The sequence below is a fragment of the Phyllostomus discolor genome, chromosome 14, assembly GCF_004126475.2.
Source record: "Phyllostomus discolor isolate MPI-MPIP mPhyDis1 chromosome 14, mPhyDis1.pri.v3, whole genome shotgun sequence".
In the NCBI taxonomy this organism is placed as follows: domain Eukaryota; kingdom Metazoa; phylum Chordata; class Mammalia; order Chiroptera; family Phyllostomidae; genus Phyllostomus; species Phyllostomus discolor.
Genome location: NC_040916.2, coordinates 29,192,020 through 29,209,816, shown reverse-complemented (window position 1 = coordinate 29,209,816; position 17,797 = coordinate 29,192,020). Strand labels below are relative to the sequence as shown.

Here is a 17,797-nt window from a genome sequence, read left to right as displayed (position 1 = left end):
TAAATTCTTGCCTTGTGTGAGAACTATCCACTTCACTTTGTTTCTGAGATTTTGTCACAACAGCAGTCCCCCCTTATCTGCAGTTTGTTGCCCAAGGTCAACTGAGGTCCAAGAATACTAAAAGTTCCATAAACAATTCCGAAGTTTTAAGTGGTGCACCCTTCCGAGTGCCTGATGAGATCTCCTGTCGTTCCGCTCTGTCCTGCTGCAGGCACTCCCCACGAATCAGAGGCCTGGCAGCCGTCTGGGTCAACAGATGCGCAGGGAGTTATCGCAGGGCTCACCCCCAAGTCACCCTTACTTCACCTAATCAAGGCCCCGAAGCAGGGGGGTGGGGGTGCAGGCAATGCCCGCACCGGGGAGCAGCTGGGAAGCGCTCCCGTTGAGAGACAAGGGGAGCAGTAAAGAGTGATTGAGGCCGTGAGAGAGAAAACACCCATCTGTCGTTACAGCACATCGTTGTAACTGTTCCACCTTGTTGTTGTGGATGGCCTCGTGGTGTGCCCAACTCGTGCATTACACCTCATCCCAGGCACGGACACAGAGCAGGAAGCCTGGAGCGGCTCGGGCTCGGCACCGCCCGTAGCTTCAGGCACCCACTGCACCGCAGAACACGCCCCCTCCCCGAGAGGAGGGGCGGCGGCGGTGGGAAGTGGGTGGTGGGAAGTGTTTCACTTGGATGCCGAGTCCCAGAACAGATGGTATCTCTTTCACGGTTTTAGGACAATTTGGTAACTATGTAATCTAAGGCACACTGCTACATTTCACTTTTTTATGTGTAGCCTTCCACAGACACACAGCGATGTGAGGTGGGGCGGGGCTCCCCTCACTCCTGCTTACGAGGAAATGAGCAGCTCATACCCAAAGCATCCCTTCTCACAAAAATGAACTACTGCTAAAATGTTAACACCCTCATTTTATTTTTAATAATTAAAATTGTAATTCCCATATAAAACTCCTTTCCCTCGTCACTACAAAGACAATATTCTGTATACATTCAGCTGGTCTTTTCTGAGGTGTTTTACTTGTTCGTTTTGATGCCCCTGCTAAAGATAAGGCTCTGCTACAGCTCCCTCTGGTGACCCCTCTCAACGGCTTTCCTTTCTAAGCTGAGAAGCCAGCCCAGCCCGGGCTCGCCTGGCCAGCCAGAGGCGGTGCAGACACAGCCCTGCTCACCCCCCCCCCCCCCCCGCCCCGTCCCCACACACAGGTGCGGCTGCGGGGGTGGAGCCCGAAGGGAAGGAGGGGAACATGAATCCTGTTACGACTCCAAAACACACTACCAACAAGTAAAATTTTTCTCTTATGGGGGAAAAAGTTTCCTTAAAGCACATTTAAAAGTGCTCCTTAAATCTTGTAACACAATTCCATGTTCGAGTAGCAAAACTAAAGGTATTTCTCTTTACACAAGTATTCTCTCGGGAAAAAGCCCGCTGCGGCCATGAAAGTGGCTTCCACCCTTGCCGAGCCTCACTCCGCTCTCTTGGCGACACAGCCGTGGCCGTGAATGTGGGAAAGTCTTGGGGAAGCACGAGCTCACGCACAGCTCTCGGTCAGGCCCGGTGAGCCACACCCCCTCTCCGACGCGGCAGGGCGGCCGTCCACTCCCAGGCAGACAGACGAGCGTGGCTCTGGGCGAGATCCGCGCGGTTTGTGAAATGGGACCACAGGTCCAGTCCGAAGGACTCGGAAACAGCCCGTTTTCTCCTTCTGTAGACTCACTTAACGTACGAGCTGGTTTGGGTTGGTGGTGTTTAAAGTAAGTCACCTCTGAAGACTGGCCTAGGCACAGGCGACCCGGCCCCGACGGCCTCCGTGCCCGGTCGCCGAGAGGCCCCGGCCGTTCCGAGCACAGGAGTTTCGCTGAGATACACGCCAGCGTCCAGTTCTGAGACCTGAGGACACAGCTCACAGGTGGAAGCACAGCAGTGTGTCTCCTCCTCCTCCTCCAGGGGTGCGGGCCGTTACCTCCCGCACACGAGACGCGGCCTCCCCAACGGGCAGGGTCACTGTGTGTCTGAGAACCCCCGGCGCGGAACCGCTCGGAGCGGGTGGGGGACTGGCGCTGGGGAGGCACCTCACAGGATCACGTCCAGGCAGCACAGGAGGCCCCAGTGGTCGCTGGGAAACCTGCCACAGTCCAGCTTCTCCAGCCCCAGGAGGTCCAAGCTCCGGGGCACGAGGTGGCCGCCGTCCGCGGCCGCCCTGAAGAAGATGCGGTCGAAGCGGAGCCTGCTGACGGCGCGCAGGCCCAGGTTGGAGTTCGCCTGCGTGTCCCACGTGTACTGGCAGTGCTTGGGCCGGCCCAGCAGCTCCCAGACGTCCGAGACGCTGCCCGGCAGACCGCCGCACTGGGCAACCTGGAAGGGAGGAGGTCCGTGAGACTCAGGGTTCCCCCCGAGTTAAAAAGGCGTCTTCGCTGCGACGTCCCAAGTCCGTCACAGATCACGGGCCCCCCCCCCAGTCACTGGCTAGGGCCCCCCCCACCGGCACCGGCTAGCGCCCCGAGGCAGCACCAGGTGCCGTTCTCAGTGGCCGTGCTGGGGAACACGCTGGGCCACGGGGCGAGGTGGCGGGTGATGCGGGGGCGGCAAGCGCGTTGGCGGCGTCTGGAACCTGCCCCCGCCCTTGCGCCACAAACAGGCCGTGACCCTGGTGTCGGGTGAAACTCCGGAGGCTGGGAACCCCTGGCCCCGGCTGTCGCTTCGGTTTTCAAAAACAAGCACAAGTGAGAAGGCAAAACCGCGGCTCCAGCCCATAAACTTGGAAGCCGCCGGTGTGTGGTCCCACTGCCTCACCTGAAGTTTACTAACAACAGGAATTCCTCCTCGTGCCCCTGACTCTCCAGGACTCAGAAACAAGTATGGAGCAATACACACAAGAACTGCCACTGTAACGTATACAGTTCAACGGCATTAAGTGCATCCACGTAACAATGTAGCCAGCACACCACCCACCTCCCCGACCTCCTCTTTGCTCACTTTAAAGTCAGGTTCTTTCTGCCCTGGCTGGTGTGGCTCCGGGACTGAGCTCGGGCCTGTGAACCAAAACATCGCAGATTCGATTCCCAGTCAGGGCACACGCCTGGGTTGCAGGCCAGGTCCCCAGTAGGGGGCGTGCTAGAGGCAACCACATTGATGTTTCACTCCCTCTCTCTCTCCCTCCCTTCCCCGCCTGTCTAAAATAAAATATTTTTTTAAAAAATCAGGTTATTTTCTATTGTTGGCTTTTCGTTGTGAGAGTGCCCTGTACACTCGTCAGGAATCTGAGTGGTGCACGTGCACAGGGGCCACACCCATCTTCCCCGTGCGTTCCAGTGCTATTGAGCGCGCGACGGGTGCGTGCGGAGCCCTCTTGCGTTCTGAGCACTGCCTCCCCCCGCCCCCCGCCGACCGCACGCTGGGCTGCTGGCAGGCTGACGTGTGTGACGTCCACCCGTCCGTTTCTGCTCGGTCGTCCGCGCTCCTGCTGTCAGACCCAGGAAGCCACTGCCAAGCCCGGCGTCAGGAAGCCTTCCCGTGTTTTCCCTGAGTTCTGTGGTTTCCGCTCTCACCTTGAGTTCCTGACCCATTTTGGATAAACTGTCGTACAGGGAGTAAAGGAAGGACCCAGCCTCATCTCTGTGTGTGTGGATATCTGGTTTCCAACACCATTTGCTAAGACGCAGGATTTTTATGGAGTTATCAGTCACTCAACTAGACGCCAAGAACCTCTAGCTATAAACCCACCAAACCGCCGAGAGGCCAACGGAGAGCTTATTTTTTTGTTTTCTCTTGTTTGTTTGTTTTTTAATTATTTTAATCTAGTTTTCTTTGAAGATTTCATTTCCTTATTTTTAGAGTGAGGGGAAGGGAGGGAGGACAAGAGGGAGAGAAACATCAGTGTGTGGTTGCCTTTTCTGTGCCCCTCACTGGGGACCTGGCCTGCAACCCAGGCCTGTGCCCTGACTGGGAATCGAACCTGTGACCCTTCAGTTCATAGGCCCGTGCTCAGTCCACTGAGCCACAGCAGCCAGGACGACAGAGCTTGGTTTCTGAACTCCCTGCCCAAGGACACAGCCGGGCAGGAGTGAGGCAGAGCCCCAGGCCTCCCCGGCACTCCGATCCCCGGGCGCTGCCCGCCCCGACTGCTCCCTCCCGGGCCCCTCCCCTCCCTCCCGGAGCACCCCGGTGACTGCCTGCTGCTCTCCATCTCAGTCCCCCTTAGTCTGATGTGCGCTCCACCAGAGCAGGGGAAAGGGCAAGACGGGCTCACCGTCTAGCGAGCTCTGAACTACAAAGGTCCTGAAAAATCCCCGTGCGTCCAACCGAACGAAGGAAAGAGACTCGGCCTCAGACCCGGACACCGCGGCGGCACCAGGAGAGGAGGACGGCCTCACCCACGGTCCCAGCCACCACTGAGCGGTTCCGCCAGCACGCGTGACCTCTCCCAACCTCCGCGCCACCATCTTCTCCGGACGCCCCTGTGACCCCGTGTGTGTTCCCCGGGGGCGGGCAGGCCTCCTGCCCCGCCTCCCCGTGCGAGGCGCGGAGCACAGCGGAGGAGCCAGCTGCCGGGTCACACCTGCGAGGTCACCGACGTGCGTCACCGGCCTTGGTCCTTCGGTCGGCAGGAGCCTGAGCTGGTTCCCGCAGCAATGGCCTGCCTGTACCCACGGGACTGACGCTGCCACTCACCTCGCGGTCCCTTAGGTTCGTGTCTCCCGCGAATATCACGGTGGCCGACTCCGGCGCCTCCTGCATCTTCTTCAGCACCGTCCTGAGCTGGTTCATCCGCTCCTGGGCGTGCTCCCTGGTGCTCTCCAGGTGGGACGTCATGAGGCACAGCCCGTTCCCCGACACGCTGGCCTGCAACAGGACGCGACCGCGCGGTGGTTAAAGCCAGCTCGAACGCCGGACCCCGACAGCGGAATCTGGGGTCCCCACCTGACCGGCCCACGTTGACCTGGGTCAACCCACGGGGAGACCACCCACCCAGCGCGGTGCTTCTCCTTCCAGGTCGAGGAAGCCTGAGCTGCTGCCCCTGCTCCCGGTGGAGGCTGCTCAGCAAGCACCCACTGACCCTCCACAGCACGCCCTCCCCCACGGCCCCAGGCTCCCCGCTCCGCGTCCCCACTGCATGCTGACAGGGCCGTTCTGACGCCCCCAGACTGATTTACAGCGCGACTCCTGCACACAGGACAGTCCCTCTGCCCACTGCCTGGTCCTCCAGGGCCCGGCACGCAGGCGTTCAGGACAGGCCAGTGAATGAATCGGTCGGGACCGTTCCCCGTTTGCGGTTGCCGCACCAAAGAGGTGCCCTCCTCACACCAGCTGCCCCGCACCCCGGCGGCGCGGGGGCCGTGCACCGCGTGAAACCGGCGCCGGAGGCGAACGCGGGACGTCACCACCGCTCCCACATCGCCAGGAAAGCCCCCACCGAACCAAGGGTTTCGTTCCCACAAGTTTGTCTACCCTTGAAATTTACGTGAAGACTAACTGTGCAAAGTCCTGGAGACCACGGGGAGACCATTAGTGAGGAGCACACTCTTCTCTGAAGACAGCAGTTTAAACACAAAGATGTCACCACGGGACCACAAAGAGCACATTCTTTCTTTATACAGCAGTCGACTTTTAAAATTTACTTACATGCACACACAAAAGGTTCCTCATCATTTGTGTTTTCGGAAAAGGAACAACCTCTTGGCTTTTAAACGTCACTCTCGATTTCTTCAGCATTATGGCCGTGAAGTATGCTTCCGTGTGACCTTCGGACGTGCAGGGGAGAGAGTTAGGCGGGCAGGGCAAGCACGCCTGCGGCCAGCCCACCGCCGTCCCCCGCGGAGACCCCACAGCAAACGGGCAGACGCTGCGGCCGATCTCCGTCCTAAAAGTAAACTGCGTCAGAGTAACCCGAGCCGGCCAGCCACGCCCCTGTGTCTGCCTGCCCCCGTCCCAAAATGGGACTGCAAGTGTGGGGGAAACGTAAGCATGAGCTCACACAAGTGCCAAAAACAGTTCATGGTGCCAACAGGAAACAAAAAAAATGAGAAGTTTCTGAAAGAGTAGCCACGAGTTCCCCTGAGGCAGACCAGCACGCAGCTGTCCCCTCGCCCCCTCAGGGAGCAGCAGGAGGCTCCGGTGACCGAGCAGCAGCAGCGGAGGCAGAACGGGGTCAGGCTGCAGAAGAGACGAAAGGGTGGAGGCAGTGAACGAAGGCTCACAACAGTGTTTCAGGAAAGCACGTAGATGGAGGAGCGGGAGCTGACTTCTCAGAACAGAAGGCCACCAGCAAGAGGAGGAGGAAGATACGGGAGGGGGAAAAGGGGGAAGAAGGACAAAAAAAAGGGAAGAGCCGGGAGGAGGGGCCGGAGGGGGTAGAGAGGCAGACGGGGAGAGTCTCCCAGAACTGAAGGTCACGAGCCTCCAGGCCGCAAGCTCCCACCAAGCGTTCAGAACAGCGAGTGAGAAACAGGACCACGGGCTCGGGCAGCACAACGAAGACCCTGACAGGCGGGGCGGGCGGGGGGAGGGAGGACAGGGGTTGGAAGGGCTCCCGGTTCACGGTCACAGGCGGGGGAACCAGACAACACTGAAGCGGTGCCTTCAGAATTCTCAGGAAAGACGAGAGTCCGCCTGGAAACCTCCGTCACACTGTCATCGCCTTGACAGTGGGTGACAGACACACTGTCATCCCAGGCGGAGAGAGCAGCAGGCGCCCCAGACGCACTGGGGTTCGGAAGCCCCGCCCCCACGCACTGCTTCTCGGGAAGCGGTTCCAGAACGTTCTCCGGTGAACGCGGCCTGAACCGAGGTGGGGGGAAGCAGGGGCCCAGGAACAGGACACCGGGAAGACAGAAAGAACCACCTGGAGGTGCAGGAAAGGCGTCTCCAAGGGAGACGGAGACTCGGCGAGGACCCGCCTGGACCCGGAGCCCGAGACCCCATCCCATGGAGAAGTGACCGTCAAAACGGGAGACTTGGCCCCAAATCATGAAATGCAGCCAAGCACACTTAGGAGAAACAAAACAGATGGAAAATCAGAAAGCTAAATTATTCAGAGGAAGAAGCTAGAAAAACAAAAAATAAGCCCTGGCTGGTGCGGCTCAGTGCACTGAGTGCCGGCCTGGAACCAGAGGGTCGCTGGCTTCGATTCCCAGTCCGGGCACATGCCTGGGTTGTGGGCCAGGTCCCTGGTTGTGGGGGCGCAAGAGGCAACCACACACTGACGTTTCCCTTTCTTTTTCCCTCCCCTCCCCTCTGTCTAAAAATAAATAATCTTTTTTTAAAAATAAAATTAAAAGACGACCTTTTGAAAGAGCATAACCACATGAAACAAATATGTTAAGTACAACTGGAAAACAAAAAATTTGATAAAAACCGGCTAACTACAATGCACTTACCACCCTTAAAATTTTTAACAATTTCACCAAAAAGCTAGTCTCAAATTTTGGAAATTTGGATTTTCCTGAGACATCATCCACTTCAACCACTTTTTCACGAAAATTAACAGCAAGCTGTGTAAAATACTCTCCCATAGTTCTTTCGGTACCCTGTGTCCGGCCTGTTTTGTTCAAACTTACTTTGTTTGTGCTGTTTGTCTGTTCCGCCTGCTCCAATGGGCGAGCCTTGATTTATCTCTTTCACCGCCTTGTGTTTCAAAGAAAAAGAGAAGCTAAGGTACAGGGAGGGTGTTACCTGTGATGATGGTGTAATTGCTGGCTCTCTTCTTCAGGAAGCTGTAATACGGGGGAGTGACTTCCTGCAGAAACACCACGTCCGGGCCGTACCTGACGGAAAGCACGGGAGCTGATGCGACCACCAGGGGCGCCGTTTCGTTCGCGGGGACTCGCGATGCAGAGGAAACGCAGAACCACCGCCCTCCAAGACACCCAGCGCTCCGCGTCTGTCCCCACCGATCTCCGACAGCTGTGAGACGAGGGGTCCGTGCCCTTCTACACGCCACCGTGCAGATTAGCGCAGAACACGCACACACCACAGCTCGGTGAGGCCGAGAGCGCGAGAGTCACTGACGAGAGCAGCCAGAACCCTGAGCGCGCCCGACGGTCCCGAGTGCCGACCCACGTGTCCCGCGACACCACCTCGCCCCGGCCTCTCGAGACGGGACGTAGAAGACTGAGCTCCGGAGAACAAGGTGGCTCACAACAGACTCCACAGGTGACAGCCGGTGTGTGACAAAGGTCTTTTGGTAACTTAATTGTCATAGCGATAATTACATAGGGCCCGGCACAAATAACGCCCCTACTTTTTTTTTTTTTTTAAATTACAGAATCTTCTAGCACAAAATCGTAAGTGTGTCGTTCTGTAACACAGCAATATCCAATTCGAGCACACCACGTGACACTTCAGCTGAATGTTCAAGTTAGAACTGTAAGCGATCACACGCACCCGATAACCCCACCCACCACCCTCGAGCAGGCGCCCCTGCAGCGGCACCCTGCGTGCGGAGTCCATAAGGAGGACGGCTCTAGAAGGCTCCTAACAGGAACCAGTGCCCCGCCCCACCCCGCCAGCCCAGGGAGCAGGGCTGAGCTCGGGTCCCAGGCCCGCAGTGGCTGGCTGTGCTTGCACGCAGGGCAGACACACCACCGCACGCCCCGGGAAGGAAAACAGCAGCACTCACAGCGCCAGGAAGGCACACACCCCCTGGGCCCTCTCCAGCAGGTTACATGGGTCCAGCCCGTCGATGTTCCAGGTGATCAAGGAGAACGCGCTGCCGTCCTCCTGCTGGGCGGGCTGCTCGGGCGTGCGGCTCCCCGGGCGCGTGGGCGAGGCTGGGTCCTCACTGGTCAGGTCAACGCTGGCGAGATCAGAGTGAAACACAGCTTTGCAAACAATCTATATACTGATTAATGTGTAAGTCTCTCACAGTGAGTGGTGGCCCTCATTTCAGTGAAATGCATTTAAAGCGACCCCGAAGTGATGCAGACACCGGCCGGCAGTGTCCGCGTCATTACCGATGAAATGAGACATTCACACGGACTATCGGGTCCGGCGGAGGATAGGGGACAGCGTGGCTTTTCTCTCAAGGGGAGCAAAGGCCATGGCCTCCGCCAGGGCGGGCCTTTATTTCTTTTTCTGGTATCATTACACGAAGGTCCTCATTTACTAGGCACAGGTTCACTGTAGGTGGTTACCTTTTACAGAAAACTAAGGAGCCAATGCCTCTCATCACGTCACAGAAGAGGGATATTTGCAAATGAAAAGGCAAAAGTGGTTGAACCGGTTACACTCATCCTCGGAAGGTTTAGCCTGGATTTTAGGAAGTTACTTTGCAGTAAATGTCCTCAGTTCAGGGGGAGGGAGTTTCTAGCAAGAGCAAGACTCCAAGCGGCCTAGGCACATTGCTGATGTGATTCCCCACGGGAGAACCTATCCGAGGGCGTGGGTCCCGTGCATCTCCGAGTGGGAGCTGGGCCCACGCCACGCAGAACGGTCTCCTACACTGAAGGGTCCGCCAAAGCACACGTCCGGCGGCTGAGGAAACAGACCCTGCGCCACCCGAATGTCTGCCCGCCGCACACGGCTGACGCAGCGCCCTCCCACGACTGCGCTGCTGAACTGCTTTCGTGAGCCGGGCCCCAAACTGGCCCAGGGCAACACGCCCACATTCGTTTGGATTCGTGTCAAGCCAGGTCTGAAAAGAGACCTCATCGTGGCAGGGGACAAACAGCTGCCAATGCTCCGTTCTGGCCCGAGAGCTGGACTCTAGCCCTCTCCAGGAACCCGGGCCTCCGTGACCTGCGTGGCCAGTGGGACAGTGGACGGGACACCCGGGGACCCCTGAGGCTTGGTGGGAAGACACCTGGCGGCTTTCCCTGCAGTCTCCTAGGGCATTCTCTCCAGGAGCCTGAGCCACCAGGTGAGAAGTCCGACTCCCCGAGGCTGCCACGCCCGAGAGGCCACAGGTGCCTGCTGCGGTCCAGTCCTCAGCCCCACAGCCAACCCCACCTTCCACCAGCTCCACCGGGGCTAGAAAACCACATTTCTAGTCAGTGCACACTGACCCTACCCTGTCTCTTACGAGGTACTGAGCTGTGTTCCGAGACAGAACAACAAAACTGCAAGCCATGCAGCCCAAGAGGCACAGAGGAGAAAATGTTGCAAATCACGCCCAGAACCCAAGGACCAACTGGGGGACAGGACCCGAACCGAACGCGGAACCCTTTCAGAAGCGACTGGTCCGCTGTCCAGGAAGGTCTGGTGCTGAAACCCCTGAAATCTCGCCCGAACCCTGGGTGGGGAGACGGGTTTGAGTCGTGTCTCCCATCTGATTGCCAGGTGAGTCCAAACTGACACTTCTTCTGTTCCCAGACGCTGGTGCCATAGTCTTGGCTTCTGTGCGCACCGGGCCGAGAGCCCTTGCTCGGTCCTATTAGTTTTAGTGTCCACTGGTGATTCCTGCCTGAAGTCATTGTTACTATGGTGGTTCCCACGTGGGGCTTTTTTCCTAACTCCCTCACGCCTTCTACATTTAGTATTTGGAATTCCACTGTAAGGACGAACGTACTGTAGTTATTGATCTAGATTCTTTACAGACGAAGCCTCGCTGTCACTGGAGTAACAGGGGCAGGGGCACATTGTACAGAAAACCACATTTCTAGATGGTTGCCCGCGGAAATAACCCATCAACGCAGGACCCAGGCGGACTTCCACGCTCCCTTGATTCCATAGAGGTTTCTGCCTCATTCATTTGTTTGCAACCTCGCGCTCGCGTGTTTCCTATATACTTCGAGTGAAGACTTTCAGACGGTTCCCGGGGACCCCAATGCCGCCGGCGGGGCCGAGCACTCCTCCTCCCCCAGCTGGGGCGCCGCCGAAGCCCCGCCCGCCCCCGCCCACTCACCAAGACCCCGGCCCGGGCGCGGTCTCCGCGCGGTGTGGGACGGCGCCCTCCTCCGGCCGCGGCTCGAAGTAGGCGTTCAGCGCCCTCTGAGAAGAAAGACCAGTAGGTGAGGGGGGGCGCGCGCCCGGCGCGGGGCCCGGTCCCGACCGCACACGCACACGAGGAGCGTACTTCCATCTCCCAGGCGTTCTCGGTCAGGTAGCGCCGCGCCACGGCGGCCTCGCAGCTGGCGATGGTGGAGAAGTCCGCACACAGCAGGAGCCGCTTCTTCTCCACGGGGTCCCCGTCGTCGAGCCCCGCCTCCGGACCCACGTCCACACTGCGCTTTCGCTCCATCCTCGCCGCCGCCCGCCGCCGCCGCCGCCCGCCCCGCCTCTCTGCGCAAGCGCCCGTCCCGCCTCCCCTGTGTCCCCGCATCAACCGTCCGGCGGGGAAACGCGGCCCGCCTGCGGCAGGCGATCGGCGCAGCCGCGCAGCGGAAGAGGGGTGGGGAGCGGGGGTGGGGAGGACAGAACAGCGCGCGTGCGCGGTCACGACGGGGCGCGGAACCTCAGTGCGCGCGCGCGGGAGGGCCGCGGGCGGCAGGGCGCGCGCCGCGGACGGACCTCTGCCCTCTGCCCTCTGGCCTCCGGCGTCCTGTGCGTCCTCGTGGGTTTAGCAGGCGCTAGGTCCCCGGCTCTTCCGAGGTCGTTCTTGCGCGGGCCCTGGAGCCGGCGGACTGCCCGGGATGAGCCTGGCCAAGAATGCGCGGGAGGCGTTGAAGGCCATCGCCAGTAGCCCCGGTTTTGACAGAATTTTGGAAAAGGTATTGTAGGCGCAGCCGCGGCTTGGGATCAAGGGAGCAGGAGGCACCGCGCTCGCCTCGCGCTCGATTCCGGCGCTGCGCCCGTCGTTCAGCTTGGTCACGGCTCCTTCACGGAGCGCCGCTGTGTGCGGGGTCGAGAGCACAGACGAGGCCATCTGATGGTCCATAAATAGTGCGGGTGTCCTTCGTGGAGACAGCACTGCGCTCGGTTCTAGTGCCAGCAAGGACAGTAGCGCGACCCGCCTGTGGCGCGGGAGGAAGCCCAGGTATCTGCCCCGCGCGCCCGCAGCCCGCAGGGTTATTACAGCGGGACAGCCGGAGCCGGGCAGCCAACTCAGGAGCCGGGTGGCGGGGCGCGCAGGAGCCAAGCAACCCACACTCCCAGTCGCCACTGCCTGTAGAGAAACGTGCTCCGTAGGACGCATTGTCGATAAGCGCGAGTAACACACTTAACAGCCTGCGAGCTTGTGGATTTTCCCCCCAAATGTTTCAATGCATTCATGCCTGTTTTTCTTGCAATTAGGATAGAGTGCTGGGAAATTGGGAAATAATTTGGAAATGGGGTTTAAACACAAGTCGACTGCAAACGAAGAATGTAAGGCTTTGGAGCAAGGTCTCCCTCCTGGAACTCGACTTTTAGGCTGTATTTGCAACGTGTGAGTAACTGTCCCTAACGATCTCAGGGTTTTTTTCGGAAAACAACGGAAATAATATCTAGCGTTGGCATTGGTGGTAACTTGCCTTCCAGGGAGATACACTTGTTAACCCGAATGTGTCGGGTTTTACAGAAGGCGAAGTAGGGTTGGTTAGCCGTGCAGCCTGGGCCAGTGCTGTCCAACAAACGTGTGATGCAAGCTACAGCTGCGAGCCACATGTGGGAGTTTACATTTTATAATAGTCACACTTTAAAAGGCAAAAAGAAATAGGTGAGTTAGTTGTAGTGATATATTTTAAGTAACTCATTAGATCCCAAATAGTCTTTTTTTAAAAAATATTTTTAGAGAGAGAGGAAAGGAGGGAGAGAAACATCCATCAGCCTCTTGCACGCCCCCAACTGGGGACCTGGCCCACCACCTGGGCTTGTGCCCTGACCAGGAATCGGACTGGCAACGTTTTGGTCTACAGTCCGGCACTCAGTTGGCTGAGCCACACCAGCCAGGGCCAAAATAGTCTTTTAACATGTAATCAATACAGAAGAGCATTTCTTTTTCACACTTAATCTTTGAAACGCAGGTGCATGTTACATGTACGGCACCTCTCCGTTCAGAGTGGCCGTGTGCCAGGCGCTCAGTTCCCTGTGGACTGCACAGGTGGACGGCATGGTGGGTGCTCTGCGTCAGCAACTCGGATCTCAGAGGGGCTTGGAGGTGGTTTCATGTGGGCGGAGTTGCCAGGGGTAGCGTGGGTGGTGCCTGGAGATCTGTACATCTCGCCGTGCGCATGGCCCCTCTGACCATGCATTGTACCGTAATGGTAATAGCGACCTGGACCGGGGTTCTCTCTGGGGGTGATCGCTCCCATGGGACTTCTGGCAGTGGCTGTCCCGAGATATTTCGGGGCGTCACAGTGGGAACTGGAGCGCCACTCCCGGCTTGCAGTGGGTCGAGGCCAGGGAGGAAGCGGCTAGACGTGGTTGAGAGCGTCCCTGCCCCGTCCCCACGGCAAAGCCGTCCAGCCGAGTGCCAGCGCTGCTGAGGCTGAGAAAACCCAACTCCTCCTCCGAATCACTCACCTTGTTGTGGGTCAAAGCCACAAAAACTGCAGCTTTTGTTTTTTCCGAATGTGAACTGTGCCCTTGTTGTGACCTTGGAGCTGGTCGTGCAGATGGCACACGGGGCTTCTCCGCAGAGAACAAAACCAGTCCTGCTCTCAGGCTCTGGTTAGCAGCCCTGCGCATTAACGTCTCTGCTGAGAGCGCCGCTTTGCTTGTGTGTCAGACAGCTTTGTCCCCCTCAGGTTCTTTTTGGGTTGACCACAAAAGGGCAGTGACGTGGTTAGAAATTTATCAACGAAATATGCCAACGGGTGTTTCCGTGTTCATTACTGGCCACTGAAAAGGCCTAGGTCCAAGAAATACACGAGAAAACGACAAAGCAAGGTTTACTCAAAAACTTACTAAGTACAAGTCTTGGTGGTCATACCACCTGTAAGGTCAAAAGTGGAAATGACCTCGTGTCCGGCCGCAGCGGAACTGGGAGAGAAATCACTCACTGTCTGCGAAGGAGTCGTGACTTTAAAAATACTTTAATAACGGAGGAGCATGTGCGGCTTCGTGAAATCAGAACTCCTCGTTGACCGTATTTATTGAGGCAGCGCCCACTGTGGGTCAGGCGCAGTGTGCGTTGCTAACAGGAGCTCATCTTTTTATGGTAAAAGGTCCAGTGAAAGTCAGAATGCAACGATCTGGAAAAGAATGTCACCCTACGTGACCCGGTGTTGAAACCTGATGAGTCAGAACCTGAAACTAGTCAGAGCTGCCCCAGAGACCCTGGGGGCTGGGGGGGGGGGGGCACGGAGGCCGTTTTCGGAGGAGGCGGAGCCAGCAGTGGGCGTGGCCGGAGGCTCCCCGCCCAGCTCTGCAGATTCAGACCTGGGGCCGCGGTCGGGTGGGGTGGGGCCTGCTGTGCTGTGGGCACTGGGGTCCGGTGCTTCGCTGAGGAGGGATGTGGTCAGGAGTGAGCACTGCTGCTCGCTGCTCCGGGAAGGGACCCGGGCAGGCTGGTTAGGAAGGCATACCCCCGTCACCCAGCGTCCCGACGTGGCAGTCCTGCGCACGCAGAGGCACCCTCGTTCGTGACGGCGGCAAGCGTGGGAGAAGCACCTGGTGTGGCCGAGGCCGGGAGCCCACGCAGCTGTCCCGGGCGCCGCCCTGAGCTGGAGGAAGGGCCCGGCGCACCGGTGGGGGGGTGGGGGGGAGAAGGGTGAATTGCAGAGCAGTGTGTGAGATGTGGCCTGCTTTCTCACGGGCCACATCTCCAGGACCCATGGAAGAGAAAGGGGGACCCCGCACAAGCGCACGTTTGAGTGTGCGTGGAGAATGAGGGGGACCCACGGCACTGACCGGAAGTGGGCAGGCAGTGGCATCTCCGTCCTGCGACCCATTCAGGTGTCCCCGGGCGGTCACCTCCTACGTTATACGGACGTCTCGTCGCTGCTGTGGAACGCATGTATTGTTCGTTGTCTGCTGAGTGCGGCGGGAAAGGTCTTCGGTCCAAACGGAGGCGGTGGCAGTGCAGAAGGCCGGCCTCGGTGGGGAGACAGGGCCCCGGCCGCACCGGAGCCATGCCGCGGGGCAGGGCTCAGTGTCGGCGTCCCAGGAAACCTCTCTTTCCAGCACTGGGGGCGAGCGCCCGTGTCAAGGGAAACGGTGGGGAATTCACACTTCTCCTGCCTCAGAGCCAGACCAGGCGTGGGCCTGTGTCCGCCCCCGGCGATGACACGCTGCTGCGTTGCTACTCCGCTGTCTGGGCAGCCCCGAGCCCCGAGGTGTGCGGAGACCCCAGAGCTTGTCACCGAGCGTGTGTGTCGGGACGGCTGAGCCAGCCCCCGCCTGGCTCACCGCCATCCGCCCTGCAGGGGTGTCTCCCTGGTGGGACAGTGGCAGCTGGGGGTCCCTGCTGCCCCAGCCGGGATGGACGGCCGAGGCAGCCCCACCCTGTCTGCCCCTCCTTCAGGTTCAAGGCCGCAGGGCCTGTGTGGGGGAGAGCTCTTGCCAGTGTGACCCTGCTCACTCCTGCAGGGAGCTGCCGGCTCTGCCGGTGCAGTCCCCACAGGGAGAGTCAGCCCATCGGGTGCACCAGCGCCGACAGGCCCCAAGGGAGCGTGCGAGGCCCGCCGGAGGAGGGGACACTGACTGAGACCCCACTGGTCGACTTCCGGCAGAGGGAGACGGGCAGCGTCTGACTCTGCGTCACCCCTTCTGGGCGACTCGGTTTGCCCCTCGGGGCTCTGGCGGGCTGGCTGTCCGGGCTCTTCTGACACCACGCGGTGCTCACCACCACTCTCCTCCACGTGCAGGTGACGCTCGTCTCCGCGGCGCCGGGGAAGGTGACCTGCGAGCTGAGGGTGGAGGAGGAGCACACCAACAAGTTTGGCACGCTGCACGGGGGGCTGACGGCCACCCTGGTGGACACCATCTCGACGCTGGCCCTGCTCTGCACAGAAAGGGCCCTGCCGGGCGTCAGCGTGGACATGAACATCACGTAGGTAGTCCAGCCGCAGCCCCAGCCTCCCTGCGCCTCACGACCCACCCTGAGGCCTCCCAGCCTCCCAGCCTCCCAGTGGAGAAGCGGAGGGGGCGGGGCCTAACCCGCCTCCCACCGGGGTGCTGGTGGGAGAACCACCACTGTAGACTCGTGGCTCCTGACTGTCTCTGACACCGGACGAGTGGTCAGGGCATGGGAGGCCAAGCGAGGTGCAGAGGGAAGGCGGAGAGACCTTCCCGCAGACACCGTCAGCTCCTGGTGACAAGGTAGCCACAGGTGTGCAGACACGCTCTGTGGGCTCACCTGCAGCACGCGGGAGCAGCGCCGCAGGGGGCGGGGCCCCGGGCCCAGAGGCGCACGACGCAGCCCTGGCACAGGCTGGCAGTGCTGCCCAGCCCCGACCGGCGAGGGGTGCAGGGCCCAGGGCCTCACTCCCGGACAGCGGTTTTGCTGGCTACCCGACCTAGAAATGGTGGGGGGCGGGGGGCTGGCAGAGGCAGTGCAAACGCAGGTATTAGGTTCCTGAGCAATCTAAGTCTTTTATCAGGCGAATGTCAGAAACATCCAGCCCCTCCTGACTGCGGGAGTCAGTCAGGCCGAGGGCGCAGTGAGCACATCGCAGGGCGAGACGTCGGTGCTCGCGGGGAGACAGCGTCCCCCGAGCTGCTGCTGCTGCTGCGGAGCGGCCCTGCCCTGCCTCTGCCGGCACGGCCTTCCGGGGCGGTCTTCAGACCCAGCTCTGCCCCCACCCCCCTCCGAGGCACTGCTGTCCCCCAGCCCCGGAGAGCGGTCTGAGTCAGGTCTGGCCTTCCCGAGTGCGTGTCGACGGAACTAGGACACGGCCTCAGAGCTGTGCTGTCGGTACTCCAAAAGCAAGCAGGTGACCACTCAGGACTACAGGTAGGCGGGAAGGACCCCTGTTGAAGGTGTGCGCACAGTTGTCACCAGGATGGTGAGGGCCTCACATTAGTCCCTTATAGTCCATGTAGGCATCTCCGAGTGAGTCCAACCTGAAACACTGGCAGGAAACCTTTCGCCAGCTCCCAGTAAATCTCAAGTGGGAAACAAGGGAAAAGGGGTTGGGGGCAAACCACCCCCTCTGTTAGGGGGTGAGGACGAGTGTGGGCCAGGGCCGGGCGCTCCCACCGGAAGGGACGGAAGGCTCCCTGAGGCTCCGTGACTCCCACTAGGGCGAGTCCGACACGAGGGGGCGTTTCTCCCCTTTGGAAACCACTGCCAATGACCGTGCGTGTGTGACTGTTCCCTCTCAAGGTACATGTCCCCTGCTAAAGTCGGAGAAGACGTGGTCATCACGGCGCACGTCCTGAAGCAAGGAAGGACACTGGCCTTCGCCTCCGTGGACCTGACCAGCAAGGCCACGGGGAAGCTGGTGGCGCAGGGCAGGCACACGAAGCACCTGGGGAACTGAGGGGAGCGCAGCCCGAGACCCCGCGAGGGCGCCCAGTGCGCGGGACTGTAACCTTCCAATAAACCAGCACGGCCGCAAGTAGTCAAGAAGCACCTTCTTTTACATGCGTGTATTTATTTATTTGTATTTATTCATTTCTTTTTAGAGAGGGAAGGAGGGAGAGAGAGAAATATCAATGTGTGGTTGCTGGGGGCCGTGGCCTGCAACCCAGGCATGTGCCTTGACTGGGAATCGAACCTGTGACACTTTGGTTCGCAGCCTGCACTCAATCCACTGAGCTACGCCAGCCAGGGCTCCCAGGGCTCGAAGCACCTTCTTTAAGAGCAAGGAGACCAGGTGGGGTGTGGGGCGGGGCGGGGGGCACCTTTGTTTCTCACTTCAGGCCTCTGCGCTTCTGGGTTTCCATCACGTGGACGAGAAACCCTCAGCCCGGGGTCCCCAGAAGTCGGGCGCAGCCAGGAACTAAGCAGGGCCGCTGTGAGACGGTCCCCTTAACACTGGACTCAAGTGTCA

The 17,797-nt window shown here is 59.6% G+C and overlaps 2 protein-coding genes across 2 annotated transcripts; one reads left to right on the top strand and one right to left on the bottom strand.

Moving 5' to 3' along the window:
- Positions 1–903: 903 nt before the first annotated feature.
- On the bottom strand, positions 904–11,194 carry TDP2 (tyrosyl-DNA phosphodiesterase 2). The gene is made up of 7 exons (XM_028503429.2): positions 11,017–11,194; positions 10,846–10,931; positions 8,623–8,799; positions 7,677–7,768; positions 5,628–5,746; positions 4,677–4,847; positions 904–2,360 (listed from the first exon to the last, which is right to left on the bottom strand). The coding sequence occupies exons 1-7, from the start codon at positions 11,179–11,181 to the stop codon at positions 2,079–2,081; spliced, it is 1,092 nt and encodes a 363-aa protein (XP_028359230.1). The 5' UTR covers positions 11,182–11,194; the 3' UTR covers positions 904–2,078.
- A 110-nt stretch (positions 11,195–11,304) lies between these two features.
- ACOT13 (acyl-CoA thioesterase 13) lies at positions 11,305–17,289 on the top strand. The gene is made up of 3 exons (XM_028503415.2): positions 11,305–11,650; positions 15,668–15,852; positions 17,128–17,289. Exons 1-3 carry the CDS (start codon positions 11,573–11,575, stop codon positions 17,282–17,284), a joined length of 420 nt encoding a protein of 139 aa, XP_028359216.1. The 5' UTR covers positions 11,305–11,572; the 3' UTR covers positions 17,285–17,289.
- The last annotated feature ends 508 nt before the right edge of the window (positions 17,290–17,797 follow it).